General features: G+C 31.7%; 3 protein-coding genes across 7 annotated transcripts; 1 reads left to right on the forward strand and 2 right to left on the reverse strand.

Moving 5' to 3' along the window:
* The first annotated feature begins 5,380 nt into the window (after positions 1-5,380).
* LOC114176798 (transcription factor bHLH114-like) lies at positions 5,381-8,974 on the forward strand. Of its 2 annotated transcripts, none has more exons than XM_028061959.1 (7): positions 5,381-5,832; positions 6,269-6,848; positions 7,226-7,342; positions 7,428-7,496; positions 7,662-7,727; positions 8,468-8,521; positions 8,707-8,974. In XM_028061959.1, the coding sequence occupies exons 1-7, from the start codon at positions 5,696-5,698 to the stop codon at positions 8,806-8,808; spliced, it is 1,125 nt and encodes a 374-aa protein (XP_027917760.1). In that variant the 5' UTR covers positions 5,381-5,695; the 3' UTR covers positions 8,809-8,974. The 2 variants fall into 2 exon arrangements, with proteins under 2 accessions (XP_027917760.1, XP_027917761.1); XM_028061960.1 differs by having other exon boundaries at positions 5,385-5,832; positions 7,431-7,496.
* A 1,865-nt stretch (positions 8,975-10,839) lies between these two features.
* LOC114177439 (phosphatidylinositol/phosphatidylcholine transfer protein SFH12) lies at positions 10,840-15,134 on the reverse strand. 2 transcript variants are annotated; one of them, XM_028062776.1, is made up of 15 exons: positions 14,895-15,134; positions 14,682-14,801; positions 14,365-14,578; positions 13,930-14,029; positions 13,527-13,793; positions 13,263-13,340; positions 13,056-13,157; positions 12,926-12,975; positions 12,651-12,750; positions 12,458-12,532; positions 12,263-12,325; positions 11,700-11,802; positions 11,244-11,617; positions 11,092-11,169; positions 10,840-11,012 (listed from the first exon to the last, which is right to left on the reverse strand). In XM_028062776.1, exons 2-15 carry the CDS (start codon positions 14,707-14,709, stop codon positions 11,001-11,003), a joined length of 1,644 nt encoding a protein of 547 aa, XP_027918577.1. In that variant the 5' UTR covers positions 14,710-14,801; positions 14,895-15,134; the 3' UTR covers positions 10,840-11,000. The 2 variants fall into 2 exon arrangements, with proteins under 2 accessions (XP_027918577.1, XP_027918576.1); XM_028062775.1 differs by having other exon boundaries at positions 11,244-11,626; positions 14,895-15,131.
* A 3,640-nt stretch (positions 15,135-18,774) lies between these two features.
* LOC114175848 (thioredoxin domain-containing protein PLP3A) lies at positions 18,775-22,592 on the reverse strand. Of its 3 annotated transcripts, none has more exons than XM_028060678.1 (9): positions 22,388-22,592; positions 22,219-22,311; positions 20,684-20,758; positions 20,534-20,581; positions 20,281-20,423; positions 20,110-20,182; positions 19,901-19,962; positions 19,463-19,560; positions 18,775-19,397 (listed from the first exon to the last, which is right to left on the reverse strand). In XM_028060678.1, the coding sequence occupies exons 2-9, from the start codon at positions 22,300-22,302 to the stop codon at positions 19,285-19,287; spliced, it is 696 nt and encodes a 231-aa protein (XP_027916479.1). In that variant the 5' UTR covers positions 22,303-22,311; positions 22,388-22,592; the 3' UTR covers positions 18,775-19,284. The 3 variants fall into 3 exon arrangements, with proteins under 3 accessions (XP_027916479.1, XP_027916480.1, XP_027916481.1); XM_028060679.1 differs by having other exon boundaries at positions 22,397-22,555; XM_028060680.1 differs by having other exon boundaries at positions 22,219-22,302; positions 22,388-22,555.
* Between the last annotated feature and the right edge of the window lie 975 nt (positions 22,593-23,567).

Raw genomic sequence — 23,567 nt, forward strand, 5'->3', positions numbered from 1 at the left:
GCCAAATTCAGTCGAGTTGGTCATGACCAAAATTTGGTCGAGTCGGCAATAGTCCAAATTTAGCTGTATTCAATCGAGTAAGTCCTGAACAAAATTTGACTATATTCAACTTAGTCGGTTGTGATCGAAAATTGGCCATATTCAGTTAAGTCGGTCCCGACTGATGAATTTAGTGGAGTCAACCCTGACTGAAATTTGACTGATCAAGATCTGACCCAAACGTGGCCATATTTGTCAAGTCGGCTCTGGCCAAAATTTGGTCGTTTTAGGCAAAATCGGCCCTGACCAAAATTCAATCGAATCCAGTCAAGTCGATCTCGACTAAAATTTTGTCAAGTCGACCTTGGCCCAAATTTGGTCACATCGTCCCCGACCGAAATTCGTTCGAAAGTCATCCAAGTTCATCCCATGCTGAAATTTGGCCTCGTTGGCCCTGACAAAAAATCTCTCAAATTCTATGGTGTCAGCCCTATCGAAAATCTAATCCACATCCAATTTGGATTCAAATAATGGATGTGGATCCAAATTTGTGTTCATAGGGCTGACACCAAAGAATTTGACAGATTTTGTCGAATACTTCCAAATTTTGTCTAGGACCAACTTGGTCAAATCTCGATCGGGACCGACTTGACAGAATTTGGCCTAATTCGGCCAAATTTTGTACAGGGTCACGACAACTCAATCAAATATAACTAAATTTGGGCTAGTCTGTCTCAACCTTTAGCCTAACCTAACAAAAAATATAAAGTGAAAATTTGGATTGAATATTTTGAATTGTCCATTTTGAAAATCTAGATTTCGAGAATGAATATCCAATCCATAAAATATATAAAATGTAGATTAGATTGATATCGAGATGTAATAAAATGGATTTTAAATGGATTGAATTTTTAATAGAATGGATATTAAATGGATTGGATCATAGAAAAAAAGGATTGGATCATAAAAATTGGATTTTTTGCCCACCCTTAATTCCAAGTGAAAATTCTTGGGATAGTTTGATTCCAAGTAAAATTTTTCGGGATGACTTGATTCCAAGTGATACTCCTTATGGTGGAGTATGAATGATGGTATAGGCAATGAAGATGTGTTTATTTTAATCAAGGTGGATAATGTTGGACTGATGAAAATAACATGTCTTGAAAAGTCTCACATCGTCTTTATAACCAATGGGATGTGTGTTAGTAACTATATAATGGGCTTTAAGTCTATAATGTTTCTTGCCCCAGTCAAACACACCTTAAGGTTGTATTTGACTTTTCTTATATTCTTGTAATATGGGTGTACTTGGAGTTAAAGGGATGGGAGGGTACTCTATGTGTTGTACAAATTCTCACATAGTGTTATTCTCTGATGGTCGTGGTTTTTCTTCAATTTTTGGGGTTTCCACGTTATATTCTTGTGTTCCTTATTTTTATCTTATTTCTTTATTAATAGGATGATTCTTGGGGTAAAGGCAGTAATATTCTTAATTGATGATGCGTTTTTCCCAACATAAAAAAGGAGTCCAAGTGTTTCTTTTGTAAAATAATAGACACATGAAGAAGGATTGCACAAAGTTTAAGAATTGACTAGTGAAGAAAGGTAATTATTTTACTTTTATTTGTTATGAATCTAATATAACTAGTATTCATCAACACACATGGTGGATTGATTCTAGAACTACAATCCATGCTTGTAATACCATATACGGTATGCAAAACCTAAGGAGACCAATGGGAAGTGAACATTGCATCTATTCAAGAAGCAAGATGAGTTCACATGTGGAGGCCATTGAGACATGCAGTTTGATTTTTAGCAGTGGTTTTATTTTGTGTTTAGAAAATATCTTTTGTGTTCCTAGTTTTGATAAAAACTTAATTTTCATTTTGCGATTTGCACCTTTGAGTGTTTCTTTTAATTTTATAGAATATGATTTTACTTTGTTGAATAAATCGAAAGTTATTGGTTTTTGTGAACTATGTGATGGTCTTTACTCCATTAATTTACAAATAACACTGCTTATAGTTCAATGCATCTTTCTGCTGGGTTAAATAGTTTGTTGTGAATGAGAATTTCTCTATGTTACGGCACTGGAGATTGAAACATATCTTCATTAAGAGAATCAAGCAAGAAATTAATAAATGATGAAGTACTTAGAACTTTATATTTTGCTGATTTTGAAACTTGTGTAGATTGCATTAAGGGTAGGCAAACTAACAAGTCCAAAATAGGTGCTAAAAGGAGTTCAAACTTACTAGAAATTATTCATACAAATATTTGTTGTCCAAATATGGATGCAATTAATTTGAGATACTTCATCACCTTTATTAATGATTACTCACGATACATGTATCTTTACTTACTTCGTTCTAAGGATGAAACTTTAGATGTCTTTAATGTTTTTAAGGCTAAAGTAGAGTTGCAATGCAAAAAGCAAATTAAGATTGTGAGATTAGATAGAGGTGGAGAGTATTATGATAGATACACTATGAGTGGACAAACACATGGTCCATTTGCGAAAAATCTTCAAGAACATGGAATTGTTGCCCAATACACTATGTCTGGTTCTCCAAACTAGAATGGTGTAGCAAAAGAAATCAAACTTTAATGGATATGGTGAAAAACGTGAGGAGTCATGCAAAATTTCCTTAATTATTGTGGATTGAAACACTTAAGATGGTTGTGTATATAGTGAATCGAGTTCTAACCAAGACTGTTTTAAGAACACCTTTTGAGTTATTCAAAGGTTGGAAACCCAATTTACAACATTTAGGCCTTTGGAAATGCCTTTTTAAAGTGACATTTTATAACCCACAAGAGAAGAAACTAGAACCTAAGACTATTAGTCGATATTTCATTGGATATACTTAAAAAGTCAAAAGGTTACAATGTTTTATTGTCCATCTCATAATACTAGAATTGTGGAATCAAAGAATGTCAAGTTTCTTGTAAATGACTAGATTAGTGGGAGTGATTTAATTCAAAATAATCATAATGAAGAAATCCACTAAATCAAATGATAAACTAGTAGTCATTCATGCCCTTTGGGTCAAGAACGTATTAGACAACTAGTTATTCGAGTTCCACAAATTGTTGGAGATAAATTAAGTTGCTAAGGAACCAGTTAAACAACAATTTTCTCATCAAGGTAGTAAAACAACATTATAGAAACCTACAAAGATCAAATAATCAATAAACAATTTCTAGTGATTATGAAGTGTATTTACAATAATTAGATTACAATGTATGGTAGAAAGATCTACTATTATGTATGGTAGAAAGATCTAGGTGCATGTGGACCGAGAAGTCAAGGGAATTGGTGAGGGTAACATAGAAAAAAAGTTGGTAATGGTCAATAAATCGAATTCTGAAAGGACAAATTTGCATGTGATTTCACATTGAAATACATATCTTCAACACTTCAGAAAAAAAAAACACAATTACGAAGATGGAAAGATTGTAAGAGAAATGAGAGTGAAATCTTAGTTGGAGGAGAAACTGATTTAATTGCAAGGTACAACATATACATAAGATCCTACTTATTAGTTCTTTGATAAAGTACAAAAGATAGGTAACATATATGAGATATAAAAGGTAATGTCTTCATGTAGTCTGATACACTAAGAGGGGACACTTACAAAATAGAGCAAAATAAAAAGAAGTCATTATATTGACAATTTTCATTACAAAAAAAAATTGAAATTATCGACGAAATTTTACCGACGAATATATTTTTATCGGTAAATTTGAATTACCGACGGATTCTCAAGAAACTATAGTAATCATCTATTAATTTTTTCATGTAATTTTTCTAACTTTATTTTACTCCGTATTGGTTACGCATTTAGGTGTTTTGCATAAAGAGATTGTTACACATTTTCTACAACATTAGCACATCAAGGACTGCGTGGCGATTCGAATGGTTTGCAAACATAAAATCATTTTGGTTAGATAGAAATAATATCATTTCTAAAGACCTAGAACCAAATAGCATTATAGTTATTGTTGTTATTAAATTCAAATCTTACTTGATTGTAAAAAAAAAAAAAACAAAAAGCGCAGAAACTTTATTTATCTTTTGTAGAATAATTTACAGAGGGATGAAGAAAATAACACGTTTATAAATTACACGTACAGAAATAGGAGAAAATGCCAACAAATAAGATGTATAAACAACGAATCACAAAGGAGAGGTTCAACACGTAATTTACCTAATTTAAAACAGATTACATATAACTTTTTTAGTCTCACTATTTTTCTTTTAATCTTTTTGCTTTGAATTTCGTTTTATTTTTATGAATATACCACGATCGTGTTCCTAGTCTTTTTTCTAACTATTTCACAACAATTAAGAGATATAAGTAATTTAGTTAGTTTATACAATTTGCTAATCAGTTTTTTATCTGCACATAGGTGTCAAATTTTACAATTTTTTTCCTTGACCTGTCAAATCAGAAATGGATATAAAATTTGTTAATTATTAATATTATCTTTTAAAATTATAATTGAATTATTGGAACTATCTTCTCACTTTCCTTAATAAATGCACTGGTTATACATTTTATCTTATTAATATTTCGTTGTTAGTCTTTTTTTAATCATCCCAATGAAAGAAACGTTTTGGAGAGAGTTTTACAAAAGAATAATGAAGCTAGTTTCTGAAAAGATTCCTCCATGAGAAAGTACCTTTTAAAAATAAAGTAATGTTTTTAACCTGAAAAAGTTCATTATTTAAACCTTTTAAGCCTTTTATTTATATTATTTATGAAACTATTTCTGTGAAAAGTTACAAAGTTAAATTTATGTGACTCGAAAACCTAAACCAATCTAATCCAAATTTGATTAGATCGGTGCAAGTTAATTAGGTTCAATACTACTGAAATTGAATAACGTTTTCTCTCAAACCCTAAGATAAAGTGATCGATGTATCAAAAAGAAAAACTGATAACCCTTAAGCCATCAGAAAAACTATGGTGGCTGAGAAAACGATTTACCAAATACAACTACAACTTCCCTAAGTAAGATCTGGCTTAAATTATTAAACCAAATCACCATTCACAATCAATAATGATGGTGGCTAAAAAACTGGTTTGAGAATACAAGTACAATTTCCCCAACAGAGATATGGTTCAAATAATTAACTCAATCACAGTTTGGCGCATGAGTCACATTCGATCTTAACCAAAATTAAATAGTATTGTTTTGAAACAGTCTATATTATTGTAAGCAAAAACAAAAGGTCCACTAACCTTTTACCGAGGAAAAAGGTCCATGCCACTAGCTGAGCTTTAGAAAGAATTTACTTATATTCATGCATATTCCTCGAAGGTGTCATGTCTGTGTCTATCCTAAAAGCATAAACACAGTCAACTTGCTGATCCAAGAGGACCAGTATATATAATAACCTTGCTGTCTACCACCATAACCTTCTTTCAGGACCCTTTTTCAAAGCTCTATGCAGTTGCTTTGGGAATTTCCCTCTATAACTAGAGTTCTTTCGAGTGAGCATAGTGATCTCAAAAAGATCACTTAACCAGGGAAGAGAGCAAAACAAGGAAAAAGGGTTTCAACTTGAGCATGCTATCAAATATATATATCAATATACCCCATCTTGTTACATTGTAAAAAGTGAAAGCTCTCTCAAGCTCCATACCCTAGCTAGCTAATTAGCTCCATCACTTTTGTTTGGGGATCTTCAAGGTTTTATGTAATCATGGAGTTTGCTAGTTTCCATCTTCAGCATCAGCTTCAAGAAGAATCTGTTCAGTCTATAACTTCTCCAACCCCACCACCTCACTCTAAACCTTCCATCACCACCACTCATCAATCATGGATCCCAAGCAACATATAGTAAGTTCCTTCACACTCCTTCAACATCAACTCACTATTACTTATATAGTAGTAATAATCATTGTCTCAGGTGAAATTACCATGAATTCTTATTCGAACCAGGTGTTATACCATGTTTGAAACCCCCTTAATCGCTGGCTTCTTATATTGCTTCTCGGGTTTGTGGTTCAACAAAACTATAGATATGTATAGCAGAAAAGCATATACACCACTTTGCACAGAACTCTCCACTATAAAATCTTTTAATTATTAAAGTCTGCTAGCTGTTGTGATGCTTTTAAATAATATATACTGATCTTATAATTTCACATTTTACCATTTCATGATTATTCTACCGCTCTTTCTTTGATTCCTTTCTAGTTGTTTCATCTTTGAAACAGTGATAACATGCACCCAATGGGTTATATGATATCTATACGTGTGTGTTTGGTTGCAGCAATGGTTGTAATAACAGTGGCTTTCTAACCGAGAGCTTTACAAATTCAAGAGAAGTACAGCACAAGCACGCCATGACTGATTCACTTAGAATCTCAACAAGGCAAGCTTTGGGTTTCCACAATGGAAAAAGCCTTGCTCAACAGCCAGTTAGTGATCTCTTTGCAGCAAGAATCAAAGGTGAAATGATGAACACCTCCATGAAGGCTATGGAGGAATCATGTTCACTAATCCCAATTCATGAACAAAAATACCCTCCTAGTTTCTTATCTAGTCTTGGTGTAACTGGTCTAGAGTTTTTTCCTTCGGAGAATGTCTTTCATAATGACAAGACCCTAAGCAAGAGATATAACAACTTTGATGATGCTTGCTTGATTTCGAACTTACCAACCCTAGATATGACCTCATCTTTGGTTTCATGTTCTTTGGGTTTAAATCCTAAAATGTTTGATCTGCATACAAGTTACAGTGAGGGTTGTGAAATCCAACCTTGCTATGATACTTTTGGTCTAAACGAGAGCATAGCTTTGTGCCACAGCGACATGCATGGCCGCGAAAGTAGTCCATCAAATAGCTCAAAAGTGAGTACTGTGCTTTCTCTACATCTCTTTCTCACGTGCAATGCATACAAATGCACAAATATTACGACCAAAACTTTTCTTCTGCTTTAACATTTATACACAACTTTTTCTTATGTTTGTTCGCCAATTTTGATTTTTGCGAAAGTTAAGCAGTAATAGTAATCATTGATAGTGTGTGTGTGTGTGTGTGTGTTTGTATTTCATACTGTTTAAATCAGGTGTCTTTGTATTTCTGTAAGCATAGCAATGGCTAAAACTAATTAGTGAGCAATATTTGGAAACATGAATTTCGTTTTTATACATTCTATAAACAAAATAATTGTCCTTTCGTTGATTTTATTCAGTTGGGTTAGTTAAATTTTTGAAGTGGATTTCAGATTTCATCATTTATAAGTGAAGTTGCAACGACGAAAAGGCCTAGCAGTTTTTCTCTACCAAAAGAATCAGAGGCCAAAGCTAAGAGGTCAAGGACATCATCATGTCCTCCCCTGAAGGTATATCTTATGATGAAAAATTATTTAAAATTATGATTTGCGTCACTTTCACGTTAAAGTAAAATCATGTGGATTGAGTTTAAAGCAGATAAGAAAGGAAAAATTGGGGGATAGGATTCAAACTCTTCAAAGATTAGTAGCACCTTTTGGGAAGGTAAATCATTTCTGATCTTTAATTAGAGTCTGATATACATAATGTGTGTGTGTGTGTGTATATATATATATATATATATATATATATATATATATATATATATATATATTATTGTTTTTCCTTTTAATTTGACACTCTAATTAGATTATGTTCTTTAATTTGCAGACCAGTACAGCCTCTGTCTTAAGTGAAGCCATTGGCTACATCCATTTCCTTCACCAACAAATCCAGGTGGATATTCAGACACTATATTAGATCAATCGTTCTTTATTGAACAAAATAATTTTAAAATTTTGCTGTGAGTATAACTATAAATAGAGGTCTTTGAATTCTTGTAAGGTAAGGATACACTAAGTAATAGTTTTCAAGTGATATTTTATGCTTTAATTTCAAACCAATTAATGATATATATATACTTCTACTTTCTCATTTTGCTTGTTTCTTTACTTCAATTAGAAATATTGCATTTTCTTAGGTATATAGTATGAACATTACATATACATCTCGTTAAGTTCTTTTAAAAAGTAATTGCTAAATGAGACGTTTGTGTTTATTAGTCTAACAAGGAAGATTGTTAAAAGAAAGAGTTCAAATGTTTAACTTTTTTATTTATGTGCTTATATAGGAGAATTATAGAAATACCTATAAATAAAAAATGTCATGTAATTTGGAAACGATATAATCCAAATATGGAAGATAATTGAGTGCAATACTTTAGGGGTCTCTGGCATATCTATTAATTAAAATTAGACTTTTATAATCAGAAGTTTATATTATAGTTACTGAAGTGAAGCTTAAAACTTTAGTATAAAATAAATAAAAAGATAAAAAATATTACACCAAAATTGTGTTGTTTCCAATGTAAATTATAGCCGATGTGTATTAACTAAATAGAAATTAGGGAAAAGAAAATAAATTAACAAATCACGTTTATTTCTTTCATTTACTCACATTTTCTTGGTTCATTACAGACTTTGAGCATTCCTTACATGAAATCCACGCAAAGCAATAGAATGGTGCAGCTGGTAAGAAAAGCAGATACTTTAGCTTCCTAATTTTCTTGATATTTCTGTTCACAATTTGACTCCTAGGCTAAGAGTGGGGACTAAAAGAATATAAATGTACAAATATTAGGTTATTATAAATTGATAATATATTCAATACGTGATATTGATTATTTTTTGTTTTTGTTTTGTGGGTTTGGTTGCAGAATACAAATAAAGTGGATAAAGAAGTGAAGCCAAACCTAAGAAGCAGAGGCTTGTGTCTTGTGCCCCTTTCTTACGCATCATTTATTCATCGTTGCGTTTAATCATTTTCATACTATTATTAGTAGCAGATACCAGAGATAACCCAAAATTTGAATCAAAGAGGTTTTATTATGTGCTTGTTTTAGTTTCTGAGCAATGACAAAGTTGCAATGTGTAACATGTATAGAGCAATGAAAATTTAAAAAAAAAAAAAAAAAAAAAAGACTTCAGTTCATTATTTTTGAAAAAAAAAAAGGAGAGACTCAATTCATGTTATATTTCTGTGCTTTAAGCATATAGGAAAAATATAATTGTCAGCTATACATGGTAGCTGTAATTAGTTTACACTCAAATTTAAGTAACTGCATTTTTTTATTTTTGTAAACTAGCTTTTAATGATTTCCTTTTTTCATTTTCATACTTTTCACATATAAGCCTAAACAAACCTTTTGGGTGTCACTCGGATTAGACCGTGTTAATAAAAAGTCAGAATAACTTAAAAAGATACTATAATAATTACATATGAATTGTGTTTAGTAGAAGTAACAATTTTTATTTACAAAGTTCAACAAAGTTTGGACTTTAACACATCAATTTTTTTTCAACTTATATCAAATATTTCTTTTATCCATTAAAATATTATTATGTGTGCATTATTAAAAGTTTGTCAATAAAATGTTGTTAAAAAATTATTTTCCTTGATAGAAATAAAAACCACGCCAATTAACTTATTTTTGGTCCTGTCTACCAGTTAAATATTTCATACTCTTTTTTAGATAATAAGTTTATTATTTATAATTTTAATGCATATTATATTTAATTTCATAAAACATATATGTTAGTAGACATGTAGTTTAGTATTTATAAACAATTGTGTTATCAATTTTTATGAATTAATATAATAATGATTCTGAATTGAAATTAGAAAAATATTTTGTATTTTTAGGATAATATGTAGTTAGTTTACTTTACTATTTTCTAACATTGTGTGCTTGGTTTGGAGAGAGAACTTTAGAGGGAGTGAATGGAGAGATTTGATGTGATGAAGAAAGAATTGTGATGTTGTTTGGATGAAAAGATTTGAAAGAATAGAAGAAAGGATTTAAAAGAAAAATTTGTAAGAATTTTTGAACGATGTAACAAACTTGATAAACTAAAAAAATAAATATTTTAATTAAAAAAATTGGATGATTAAATAAAATAAATTAGTGTAAAATATGTTCAAATAATATATAAATTGTTGTTATTTTAATATTGTTGTTGTTATTTTTATATTACTATTATATATTATTAATATTATTATTTTATTAATTATTTATATTTTATTTTATTTATTATATTATTATAAAAATATAATAAAATCTAATTATATAAAATAATATATATATATATATATATATATATATATATATATATATATATATATATATTATTCTGAATGTTACTGTTTCTCTCAAAATCTTCCCATCAATGCGAAGAAAGATTTTAAAAGCAATTTCGTGTAATTCTCCATTGATTTTAATTTGGAGTAAGCTGTGTTGTTTGGATCAATAGACCAGCAGACTGTAACTTCAGCTCAAAGATTATACATTAACGCACCCCTATTAAATAGTTAATTTAGCATTTCTTAGACATTTTTAAAAAGTAGAAGCTGGTTTACCATTGTTTATAATTATACATTTTTTTCAATAACTAATTTGATGAGAAGTCTTTCAAATAGCCTCTAATTAAGTTTAATATTTTAAGCTTCTGATTTTGTTCAAGAAAAACTGTAATAGCACATAACAAAGTGATTTTTTTCTTTTTTTTAAAAAAAGTAATTATTTGATGAAAAAAGCTAAACAATCATGCCTGTATATTTTGTATGAAATGAAATAGGAACTTCTTTTGCATTTCATTACTCGTTACCCACAGGCCACGTTTGAACATGTTGACTTTGTCATGAATACACTTTTTTGTATTCATTTTTTTAAAATTGTTATTAATCATCTTAAGAAATTATGAAGTTTTATTTTGTATATATTTGATATAATAAGAAAAAAGAAGTATATAATAGATGTAGAAAAAAATCAAAATGAATTTGTATATTACTCATATTTGTTATATACATTGAGAGAAAGTCCAATCCTTGAGTGCTAGCAAACATGCTTCGTTTAAAGTGTTCAAAATTTGAACATTTTATGAATATAGAAATAAAATGGCATTTGGGAAGTCTTCGGAAAGCCGAGTGTCTAGAATGAAAGCCCAGTTAAATTTACCAAATGTACTGCAAAAAAACAAGATTTATATTAAGCAACAAATAATTAACTACGTTAAAGATGGGTATGTAGTTGAGGTGTACGTACCAACAACTTCTTCTTCTTCTTCTTCTTCTCAACGTAAGCCGAAAGCTGATCTTGCTTAGTAAGGGACTCCTCCAAAGCCTAACAACAGAGTGGAGACATTATTTTTGAAGTGTGAATGCAAAGAAATAACGAATTATTGATCTGTTTATTACCTTTTTGGTTGCCATGAGTTCTTGCTCCAATGCATCTGCGCGAGTGATAGCAGCATTGAGCATTTCCTCCTTCTCAGGTGGCATGCAGATGGCGAGGTTGTTCATGTTGCTCATTTTCTCTTCCAACTCAGCCATGCGCTTCATCACAGTCATGAACTCTTGAGCAGAGATGGCAGGGACGGTCATTTGGTCGTTGCTGGCCTGTCCCTTGTATTCACCAAAGTTCGAGTAGAAGTTCGCGTCTGTCAGCTTCTTCGGCATGTTCCTCGTCATCCTCACCATTGTCAATATGCCCATCACGAAGGCCATCACGCCGGTGAAAATCTGTGAGTTCACTCTCTCGTGAATCTTGAAAGAATCCATGGCGTATAAATCTGCTCCACCTACACTTTTCTCTGTCATTAGGAATATGCATTACTATAAAAATACAGCTAAACAAACAAATTTCACTTCTACCTTTGGATACTGCATATCGGTCGTTGTCTGCTACCTTTTTCCAAGCAGATTTTTCAGCTTTGGGGACATAGTCCTCGTATTTGAAGCTCTTGGAAGTAGCAACCTGTTATATTTTGACAAGGTTTAGTACTTAAAAGTTAAGGAAACAAGGCCCACTTTTATTTATTTTTTCAAGCAAACACTTACAGAATAGTTAATCTTCTGTAAAACAATTGTGTTTATATATATATAATTACATCAGACAGGGTGACTCAACTTGTTTTACATAGTTAACCACTATACATAAACTTATAAAATCCTTCTTCTACCACTTTGTACCTACAAGATACCCTAAAGATATTCATTTTCAAGGTCTCATTCTCCCTGGTGCACTGTCTACATTGGAGATACCAATTTTACTTCACAACACCATAGTATAATTATCCAATTTAATGTGAGTAGCTTTTCCTTGTGCATTAACCCCACTAGTTATTTTTCGTGGTAAGGAAGTGACACGGATCTGCAGATTTCCATTGTTAACTATATCAAGGGTGGTTGTTATGAAAGATATTATGATAGCATACCTCAGAAAAGGCAGAAGACAATTGTGGAGTGAGTTTTGCTTCCGACTTGGCAGTCTCGTGTTCCTAAACAAGCTTATTGATTAGTTTGAATGTTAATCAATAACAAAAGGAACCAAAGGTTACAAAAAAAATCAACAATTGTTTTCTAGAGAAAAATGTGTGTACAGTATGAAATGAAAGCTTTTGCTGTATCACCTCAGAAGTTGTCTTGTCTTCCATGACTGGAGCCTCGCATTTCCTTGAACATTTGTGCTCGCCATTTTGAACCATCTGGAAGTAAGTATTTACATAGATACATGTTAATCACATAAACTTGCAAATGCATGATGGAACGCAAATTGTTAAGATGAAAGCATGAAAAGAGGGGAAAAAGGAATTGCAACTCCACCCTCATTATTTCTTCATCCTTCCAAGGGCCCTTATCAGAGCGCATGCAGCCTCCTTGATCGGCACAAGTGCATTTGCCTCCCAAAAACTCTGGCAACTCACTGCCAAAGCAAAACCATTACATTATAAACATTGTCAAGAACCTTAAACCAATGGTGATAAACGCCTTTGAATACTAGAATAACACCTATGGAGCAGAAAAAAGATGGAAAATAGTAGTCGCACAAGGAAAATCATGATACTACAATGTTGAAATATCTGTTATCATGAACTCACCTCTCATCAATTATTTCAAGCAATTTGCTTTGGTACTTGTTGCCAAGAACCTGAGAAATTTTAGCTCAATCAGATGAAATCTTATATTCAGAAACGGGCAGATGTTTAAGATTTAGGTGTTTGTTCTCACATGGATCTTTGATGTGGTCTTTGGGTCAAGGAAGGATTTAACAGTGCCCCACAACATTCTGAATCCAGAACCTGCATTGATGATGAACATGCGGTTCAAGGTCTGCAATGAAGGCACCAATTTTATGATATTACAACTCAGTAATCCACAATATTTATTTGCAACTGAACTTTCTATAAATTTAAGCAAAAAAGAAGAAAAACATACTTCAGGATAGTTGTCTCCGTCGATCTTCTGAAGGCATGTGATAAGATCCCTGGCATGCTTGTTAAAGTTCTTAAGGCCCTGTGACATTAAAACTAACAAGTTTTCATCATCTTCTAGTATTTTTCACGGTTCTTTTTCTCTTTTTCATAGATATGAAGGTTCATTTGAAAGTGTGAAGTGAATGAAGATGGAAAGTTTAATTTTCATGCTGTTTTTAACTTCAAAATTGGATTGGCTTATGGATAAACTATTTCCTACACGTACCACTCCTTGCACATCAAGGATGGTTGTGCTTTGATCGATGTGTTTCTTTGCTGCAATGGAGCAAGCTGCGAATTTCACATCAAATGTTCTCTCGAACTCTTTGACATGGTATTTGATATAGCGCTCCATGGTTGTGACTTGCATCAACTTGGTGGCATCGACTTGGCCCAATCTCTCAATGTATACTGGTCGCCCATCTTTATCGACTCCGTGATGTCCTTGAGGATAATATTGCAAGACTTCAGCGAGTTCCTTGAATTCAAAGTCCTAGTATAAAAGGCACAAAAATGAGTGAGCAAAAAGGAGAAAACAATAAACAACTGGGAACAAAAATGGTCAAGTATATGAAACTAGTAACAAATCCCCTGAAATCTCACAGATATCATTGTTCAGAAACAAATACCTCGGTGATGGTGTCAGCGCCAAATTCCTTCCTCCATTGAAGCATATCAGACCACATTTGCTTAGATTTCTCAAGGTCAAATTTCCTTGCCTTAAGGAACCTGTTCAAATGCAGACCAATTGAGTTAAAAACAGTGTTTCTTTACTCTGAAAATCTCTGCATATGCAAATTGGTTCCTAAAGTTATCAAGATGTAAACAGTAACATATCTGAGTTTATACATATACTCTACAACAATTATTTGTAGGAATAGACCCCACGAATGCAAGTTTGAATGAATAAATGATTTAATGAGAATGAACTAATCAATGCAGATTTTAATATAAGAATAGCATTAGTGAATAGTTTCCACCACTCTGAAATATACATGGCCAAACCTCGTGGAACGAAAGCAAATTATATAAAAACTTTGGTTAAGCAAGAAAATTAAGGTGACCTGAGCATCATGTGATAATCATCGTGCTTGTCTGGTAGGAGTTCGTCCAAGAGAAGAGCCTGACGGAACTCGTCAACGGCTTTGGATTCTCCAGCATCGCGGATATCCTCGATTTCAATCGACATAACCTTGCTGCTGCTTCTTCTCCTACTCTTTGTCAAGGAATTCCTCAACTTCTTCTTCAATGAGCCAACACGATCACACTTTTCAAGAGCTGCAATGGCAGCATCAACAAGAAACATATATGTGTTGATGAACTTGTATTCAAATGGAATGATGAAGAGACAGAAAGAAAAAATGATGAAGATGAAACTGACATGTCTTTGGAGAAAGGGGTCCAGACATGGTTCGGCTTCGTGTTTAGCTTCTGCCGGGTATTCAGGAGAATTACTCGCTCGTCATACGATTGCAGAAATAACGTTGCGCTCCCAAATGCCCTGCATGCATGCAAAAACCTGACAATTGAATGATGATGGCATGCAAAAGAGAGGAGAAAGTGAAGAATAAGAGAGACAGAAGAAAAGAATGACCTAATGGAAGCGATGGGGACGAGGAGAAAGGAGAGAGGGAGAAGTTATAAGAAGAGAAGAGAAGACTGAAAATAGGTTGTTGTTTCAGAGACAGCGAGGCTTCCACGATTGGCCATTGACGAATTCGCCATTTTCTAAATGGAGAAGAGAAGATACAGTGAGAGATGGAAGTAGGAGTTTGGGCGAAACGTAAGGCTATTCCATTCATCTCTCCCATGCTAACTTTCTTTCACTTCTAAAATATTATTTAACTCACTTTAAGCAACACTTTTTTTAATTATATTAAATAAATCAACAGAAAATTTATCCTCATAATTATTCTGTACCCTTTCAATAGATTTGTCGTCTGAACAAATACACATACATAATCTGCACCAAAAAACAATATCACTCCATTACAAACTTGTAATAAATTTTGCCACATTACAGTTTTGTGGATAAGTAGTTAAACTCATGTAAATTTTTTGTAAAAATACCATAATTATTTGTAAATATGTTTATAATGATTAGGATCGTGATACACACGCATATTTTTCCCTGAACTTCTATTTAACACCTATAAAATAATATACTTTTATATTAAAGTATAAAATAATTTAAGATGAATCAACCAAAAAAAAAGGTAAAAAATATTATTTTTTTAATTAGTCTTGGAAGGGTGTACAACAATTAACAGAGGTCCACGTAAATTTTTCCTAATAGTTATATGTAAATTAAATTCAATTGGTCACAACTGTAAAAAAAAAAATCGTATAGTTTGTATAATTAGAAGTTGATATGGATACAAATTAAAAAAAAAAAAACAAGTTATTATATGGCTGTGATACATGTATTGACAAGTGAAATGATAGTCATAGCACAAGGTAATATTTTATATAAAATATTTAGAACACTGTATTTTGATATCTCTTTTTTTTTTCAATCATGGGTTCGATTTATGCTCTTCCCTTCCACTGCATAGCTGTATTAGCAGGTACTATGAGCCCCCTGACCCACGCATCTAATCAGCTCGCGTGGTTCGTCGGTTTCATCGAAAACTCTCATTTATTGAAACGGAGTATAGTGCACTTTAGGCACCGAGCGACAAAGGTGTCTTTATTCTTTCGTTTCGGTTTATTATTTGATATTATCTTTCATAACTATATTTTTTTATTTTAAAATTATAAAAAATAATTTTTGTTAAGACTATTTTATTTTTATACAAATTGTCAAATAGCATCAAACAACATTTTTCCAAATATTTAATTTCCTTTAACCAATTAAACATAAATCATTCTAAGAAAATATTCACTAAATTAAACATTTAAAATTTAATTAATTTAGAAAAATTATCAAATCAATTATTCAATCAATTGAGAATAAAATAGAAAATTAGTATTTAATTAGTTTGATTTAATTTTTGTGAGCACTTGCCCTCTTAGAAGTTGTACATACAATTCGGGCATTTCGGATTTTGAATATTGAGTTGACTAGATCGTTTATAATTCACGTATCAATGTTTAACTTTTCTAATTTCTTTTCTGTCCCATGCTATTAATTAAAACTAAAATTTAAAATAAAATTGTAAAATAATTAATCGTCATTAAAACTAAAATTTAAAATACAATCGTAAAAAAATTAATCGTCATTTTGTCATTCATTGTCATCAGTAATTTTCTCTAATCTTATTATGCGTTTATTCAAGAAACCTATGATGGGAAAGAAGAACCAAAGGTGAATCAAGTCATACAAGTTAAAATTAAGTTTTTATAGATTCAACTCCAAGTGAAACATAAACTTCAACTTGTTAGTGAAAAACGGGACAAGTGTACCGGTCCTACGTAAGAAGTAATAAATATTATTTTTTTTACAAAGACTTGTGTAATACATGACAACTCTCACAATTTATAATTCAATTTTAAAACAAAGTTCACCAAAACACAATGGAACTCTTTTTGGTATTTTATCAAATAGTTAGTGTCTAACAAGAAATTAGTATAATGTATTTATAATTTGTCAATATTAGACTTCAACCACTTCATTCTCGTGCATTCTAAATTATCTCAAATCCATATTCATGTTAAGGTCAACTCACAAGAATACTATAATCATATTCTTAGAGTCTATGCTCACTCGTCAAGATTCAATCCCTTGAATCTTCCGCAAGTAAAATTAAATCATGCATTAGTTTCAAAAATCTAGGATTACTAACGAACCAAGTTCTATTGTTAGATACAAGTATCCATTAGGTATTCAATTTCAAGTTTAGATTCTAAAGATATTTTTCAACACCTCAAGAATCATAAATCAAGCATGAAGCATGGAAATCAAATACTAACTTGAATTGGAAAAACATATATATTTTAACAATATAGTTTTATACAAGAATAATGTTTTTACATCTAATATCAACAAATAGAAATTGTTCTCCATGGTGGAGAACCTAAAGTTTTTACAAAATTGAACCCAAGGTTCTTGACAACTACTTCATGCCCCAATTGTGCCTCTCATTAGCATATTTGTCTCAATTTCGTAATCCATCATCCTCTCCAACCCAAAAGGAGTAAAACCTTCATGGATGAAGAAGGAGACTCAAGAAGGAGAAATAAGAGTTTCACAATACCCCTAGCAGTCTCTAAGAGTCTCTCTTAAAGCATCAACGGTGTTTCTATTTGTGCAAAATGAGGAATACCCTACAACTATGGTAGAAACATAATTAAATATATTTACTTATCAGGATGAACATTCTCATCCAAGTGTTTCATTTTTGCCTAACTAGACCTAAAAATTGATACTCTCTAACTTGTAACTTGTTGGACGAGTCATAAGTATTTCAAAAATTAAATGATCAAAATGAAGATATTGATTAAAAAAACATAAATATTAGAATGTGATTTTTGTAAGAATTATTTTTTAAATTACTTCTATTTGAATGTATGTTTTAAGCACTTATATTTTTAATATTACTGCTAATTTGGACTTATGTTCCAACTTTTATTTGGTTGTTCTTTGCATTTGTTTTTTGTTATGATTTTATTTGTATTTCATTTTTAAAACTTTGAAAATATCTTTTTTAGAATATTCTCATATATTTGTAGATACTCAAAGATTTAAAAAAATTTACAAATATTTTTTAAACTGAAACAAGCAACAAAACAAATTTTAATGTGAGTCAGTTCCTCGGTAGCCCGAGGTTCTCATCCCTAATCTTATGTAATATAGTTTTGAAAATTGTATTAAAAAACAATCTAAAATAAATATTTGGGAATCATTCTATTTCTCGATTTTGAGGATAAAAAATGCTTTGAAGTATTAACATCTATCCAACAAAATCGTCCTGAGAGCACTCAGTAAATATACACTATGGAGAGAGAAGATTTTTGAGTAAAAATACAGTTGTGTAGTCATTTTAGCTATTGGTTTATAAGTTTATTTAACCCTAACGGAAACTTTTGGCAAATGAATAATCTCAATATATATATATATATATATATATATATATATATATATATATATATATATATATATATATATTTCCAATGCTGCCTAAAGTAGCCTTTTTGACTGCATGAACATATCATTCCATGTTATTTTACATTCATTAACAAATTCAAAAACTGATTTTATCAAATAATTGAATTTAGTAAAATAACTATAATTTTCAAAGAAAATTTAATTTTTCAAGTTATAAGTAACATTTCCACTAGCTTGCCAAAAACAAGACCTGTTTAATACTTACGAAGAAAAGATAAGCAATGTTCACATAAAATATAATCCCACTTTTTAAATATCTTTTAAGATAGAAATATAAACAATTTTCACATAACAAGATGATGATAACAAGATGTGAGTTTATGATAACGAGATATTTTACATACGGATATTATTGTGTAAACATATATTTTGATGTAACAATAAATGATATAATTATATTCATAATGCACTCACTTTTGTTTTTGGTACAACAGTAGTGTAGTAATAGTAATGAAGTTTCAAGCCCCCTAACAGAGTGTGCCAAGACTTTCACAGGATACAGAAAGAAAAAATGTCCTCAAGTTTGATACCACAGTTCCTGCAAACAATTCAAGCACTGGCCCATATCCAGTATCTTTGTACTGCACTCGCATGAACAATTAAATCCATTTTAGAAAATCTATATCAATTTCTTCTGTTACAAATGATGTTCAACCTTTTGCACCCTTGGATGGGAGATACGTTAGGCGATTCCTAGAGGGACAAGTTCATAGAATAGTGGTCGCCAGGTAGCGTTTCCGCATGATTGCTATGGACACAAACCACTTCCCAAAAGCAAAAAACCAAAAGTGTAACAAGGATACAAGCCCGAAATCCAAAAGATATGAAGAGGATAAACTGCAGATTCTTCGTTAATGAAGCCACTAACTGATTAACTTTATTCAGAATCAGAATCAGAACCAGCAATTGTGGAGGATCTGACGACTCTGCGTGTACTGTCAAGATATTCATCATCTTCATCATCCTCATCTTTCTTCTCGGCAATTATACCTGTCAAATGACAGTTAAGAAACTTCCAGTCCCTACGAAACGAAAAGGTTAATTAAAAGCACTACCTTTCTTTATCAGCAGAGCCTCCAGTGTTCTTGTAGTAAAATCATCTTTCCCTCCCACATCTTGAAATCCAACCAATCTATCTACTGCAACTCCTTGTCTGAAAAAAAAAAGCACCTAGTCGTTAGCCATTATACTGATATAACAAATCAATATTATCCTCATTTGTAACAAATCAATATTACTCTGTCAGAATAGTTCCTTAACAACAGAATTTGATTTCACCCGGGATTACTTTGCCACATTACACCTATAGCTTCTGTTTTGATTTTTTTTTGGAGGGGAAGGGGGTGATATTGAAGATAAAGATTGTTTTAGGGTTTTAAACTCCATTCTCATCTTTTTTTTTTCTACTGAGACCTAACGGAAACAATAACACACTCATTAATAGTGAATCACTCGATTGACCAAGATCCAAAAGGCACAGATTTAGGCCTCACCTGAACAGTATGACACAAGGCAAAGTCTTCACAGCCAGTTTTGTAACAAAGAAAGGCGCATTCTGCATTTCATTTTCAATAGTGAACTCTATTCAATTTCTTTACCAAGTCAAACAGTTGGATTAATAAAACATGTTAAAGGATACAGTTACATTGACTCAACCCCTAGGCAAAACCCAAAATCTCTCTATAGAATGGTTCATGCTGACCTCTGCATCAAGCTTGATGAATTTCGTATCAATATGCTTTGGTGCAAGGGACTTTAAATGCTTATCAATTATCCTGGAAATATAACAGACACATGTATCCTTGCATGTCAGAAATGGAGACCGAAAGATGTTGAGCCACAAGGAATAATAATATTTAAGTCAATAACATACTTGCATCTATAGAACTCCTTATGGTAGAAGTGACAAATCACCTTTTCACTTCCAGTGACTTCGCCTAAGAAATCACCCTCTGTTATTTCCCTGTATTCTCCATGACCTTTCTTCTTCCATTCCTCTCGTTTCTCTACTTCTTTCTATTGAATACAAATTAAGTTGTGAATAGCAAAGAAATTTATAAACAAAAACAAGTAAAAACATAAATCTGAACATCATTTGCATCTTGGTACTTAAAGTAGATTGCCACCTTAAGAGCTGCAATCCTTTCTGCGTGCAACTTTTCCAACTCAGGATCCTGAAATCAGCATAAGGAAGAAGTTACTGAACGTATATGATGAGATTGAAAAGTTTTCACAGCACACATATAGGATGGGATTGAAAGGTTTGCAAAACATACATCCATTAACTCATCAAGGTCAACCTCCTCATTTACCGAACTTGATCCCTCTGCCTTCTGTTGAGCAAGCAATTCCTGCAGGGATCATAGCATGTGTAACATTACATCAGTATGTAGCTGCTAACATAAGATTTATACACAACAACAATCATCGGAGGAAATTTTGCAAAAACGTTAACATATATGAGTAACAGTAAGGCGCTTTACAAATAAACTTTTTATAAACACTTACAGGAGAAGAAAACAAGTGGATAAAATGAATTGAGCTTTTCACATAAGCTGAAATTAACTTTTATAGAAGTTCTTTACGTTTAGCTTGAACCTCTCCAAAAGCTAAGGTTCATAAGTTGAAAGAAGCTTGTGGAAAAGCTCAACACATGTTATAATCTTACTTTATTCTCCTAAAAAGATTTTATGGATAAGACTATCCAAAAACACAACTTCAATTATATACAACAAAATACTTTCAAGAAATTAGTGCGAAAAGTATCATGCACTTGAGGAATCCACCCTCAAAAGCTAGCTGAAGAGGGAAGAACCAAAAACTAAATAGCCCACCGAGAATCCCAAGCTACCGATGTGGGATTTCGCCAACACATAATAAGTATCCAAATTATTAGGATGGGAGAACCAAGCACTTAAATACTTCAACAAGCATTACCTACCAGTCACTGTGGGACTTAGGTTCCCCATATTACCAAGTTGCTACCATAAATTGATGATCCATGCACTAAGGGAACCTATCCTCAAAAGCTAGTTAGTTAATAAAAAGGGAAAGCCAAACATTTAAATACTTGATGTTAGACGTAAACTCACCATAGAACACATGTTCCGACATAGCACCGCCCCTAATAGCCAACATCTTGGCAGCTTCTCACTTTTATGACACTACAGTTGGTAACCCTTTCCGAGACACTAACAACAAGCTCTAACACCAATTGATAAGTATCCAAGCACTAGGTGAACCCACCTCAAAAAGCTAACCATTAAGAAAGAATAACCAAATACTTACTACACCGAACATCTATATTATTGGTCATATGAGACTTAATCACCTCATAATACTCAAGTTCCTATCGTAGACTTCGAAAACTGTCCCAAAAAGCAGAGTATTAAACTATTTACCAAGGTAAGTTTCTTAAACACGGCATTATTCCAAAATACCAGCATTAGTAGTTCAATTTTATTTGCGACTGAAAAAAACACTTGAAAATGACTAGCCAGATTCAAGAAGTGAAAAAAAAATTACAATATGATAACATTCTCCCGTTAAAATATACAAAACATGATGCAATGTAGGATATTAGTTCCATTAATGTTTGTAAGCATATGACCATCAGATGATGAAAATGAGCATCGAAAAGGGAAGAATGAATTGCGTTATGACCTAGGTTGTCACGAACAACCACATGAATTGTGAGGCATGCATAAATTTAGCTTCTCCGATATTACGCACATATCACAGAGAAGTTCTGTTTCCTTTTATGCGAATCGTAAAGGTAATAGTATTGTGAAGTGAAAAATTATTAAATTACCTTCTGATAATCACGGGCAGCTGCTGCCATTACGTTTCCAAACGCCAAATTGGACAGAGTGGACTTCACCGCGTTCGGATCCATCTTTGTTATCTACAAAATTGAAAATCAGAAATTGTTGGTAATAATAATCGTAATTATTGAGAAGCAAATTAGAGATTGTTCGCACATTTAAAACCTGTGCGAAGATGCAAGGGTCTTTTCGATGAGTGTGGTAGTTAAAGTTGAGAACCGATAAACTTGTTCCAAAATTGAAGGAAGCGGAAATTGAAGGTTTTCTGCGATGTGTTTGTTTTGTTCCTTTCGCTGATGGAAGCTGTACCTGCTACCAGCGTAATCCACCAAGAAAGAAGACAGGGAGCGGATGTGGGCTGGGCTAGGTTCAGCCCGGCCCAAAACATCAAATCCTGTTGAAAAGAGGTTGAAAAATGTTACTAATAAAAAATCCACATACTTTCTTTATGGTTAAATTAATTAGAAATTGTGGTGGGTCTTACATTCTACTTAATTATTATTTTTTCATAATTTTGTGATATTTAATCAACTTTAATCAATAAATTTTTTCTTTCGTATATTATCTTTGTTATTTTTTTATTAGTTATGAAGACATTGAAGATAAGACGCATCATGAATATAGGAAAAAACTATTAAAAGAAAAGACCATATACGACTTCCTTTCTTTCTTTTAACTTAAGTTGGACTTAAAAAGATAAAAGAATAAGTTTTTACGAGGTTTTAAGTTGTTTTTCTAATACAACTTAAGCACTTCCATTCAAAACTCATTAGGAGATTCAATTTCTCTCCAAGATTTTTTTTTTAATTTTATGTTATAAACCTTGAAATTTGGAGAAAAAATTCTTTTAAAATTCTTCATTTACTTTTGTTTCTATTTAATGCAATTGTATGTTAGTTACTAATTAAAAAAAAAAAACAATAAATTTGTTCCTTACAATTAAATACAATCCAAAAAACTACTCTAATATGATTCTCAAAAACTATATTATTAGAATCATTCAAGATTTTATCTGAATCTATTGCTAAAGTTTTTTGACGAATATTTTGATGATATACAATTTGTCCAGTACGAATTACCTTTCATTTTTTTAAGATCGTAACTTTTATCATACAACCAACTGTTATCAAACTTTTAATATTTTAAAGTCATTTATTAAAATACCATATTACCTTTAATGAAATGAGAAGAGAGAATTAATTTTAATAATCCTAAAATAATTTTCATACTTTTAATACATTTTTAATAATCATCATATCCAAAACCTTTACATTAAAGTTATCTATAAATTACATGAATTAATATTACATTAAAATAATCTATCAAAAGAAGAAGG

Source organism: Vigna unguiculata, chromosome 3, assembly GCF_004118075.2.
Source record: "Vigna unguiculata cultivar IT97K-499-35 chromosome 3, ASM411807v1, whole genome shotgun sequence".
Classification (NCBI taxonomy): domain Eukaryota; kingdom Viridiplantae; phylum Streptophyta; class Magnoliopsida; order Fabales; family Fabaceae; genus Vigna; species Vigna unguiculata.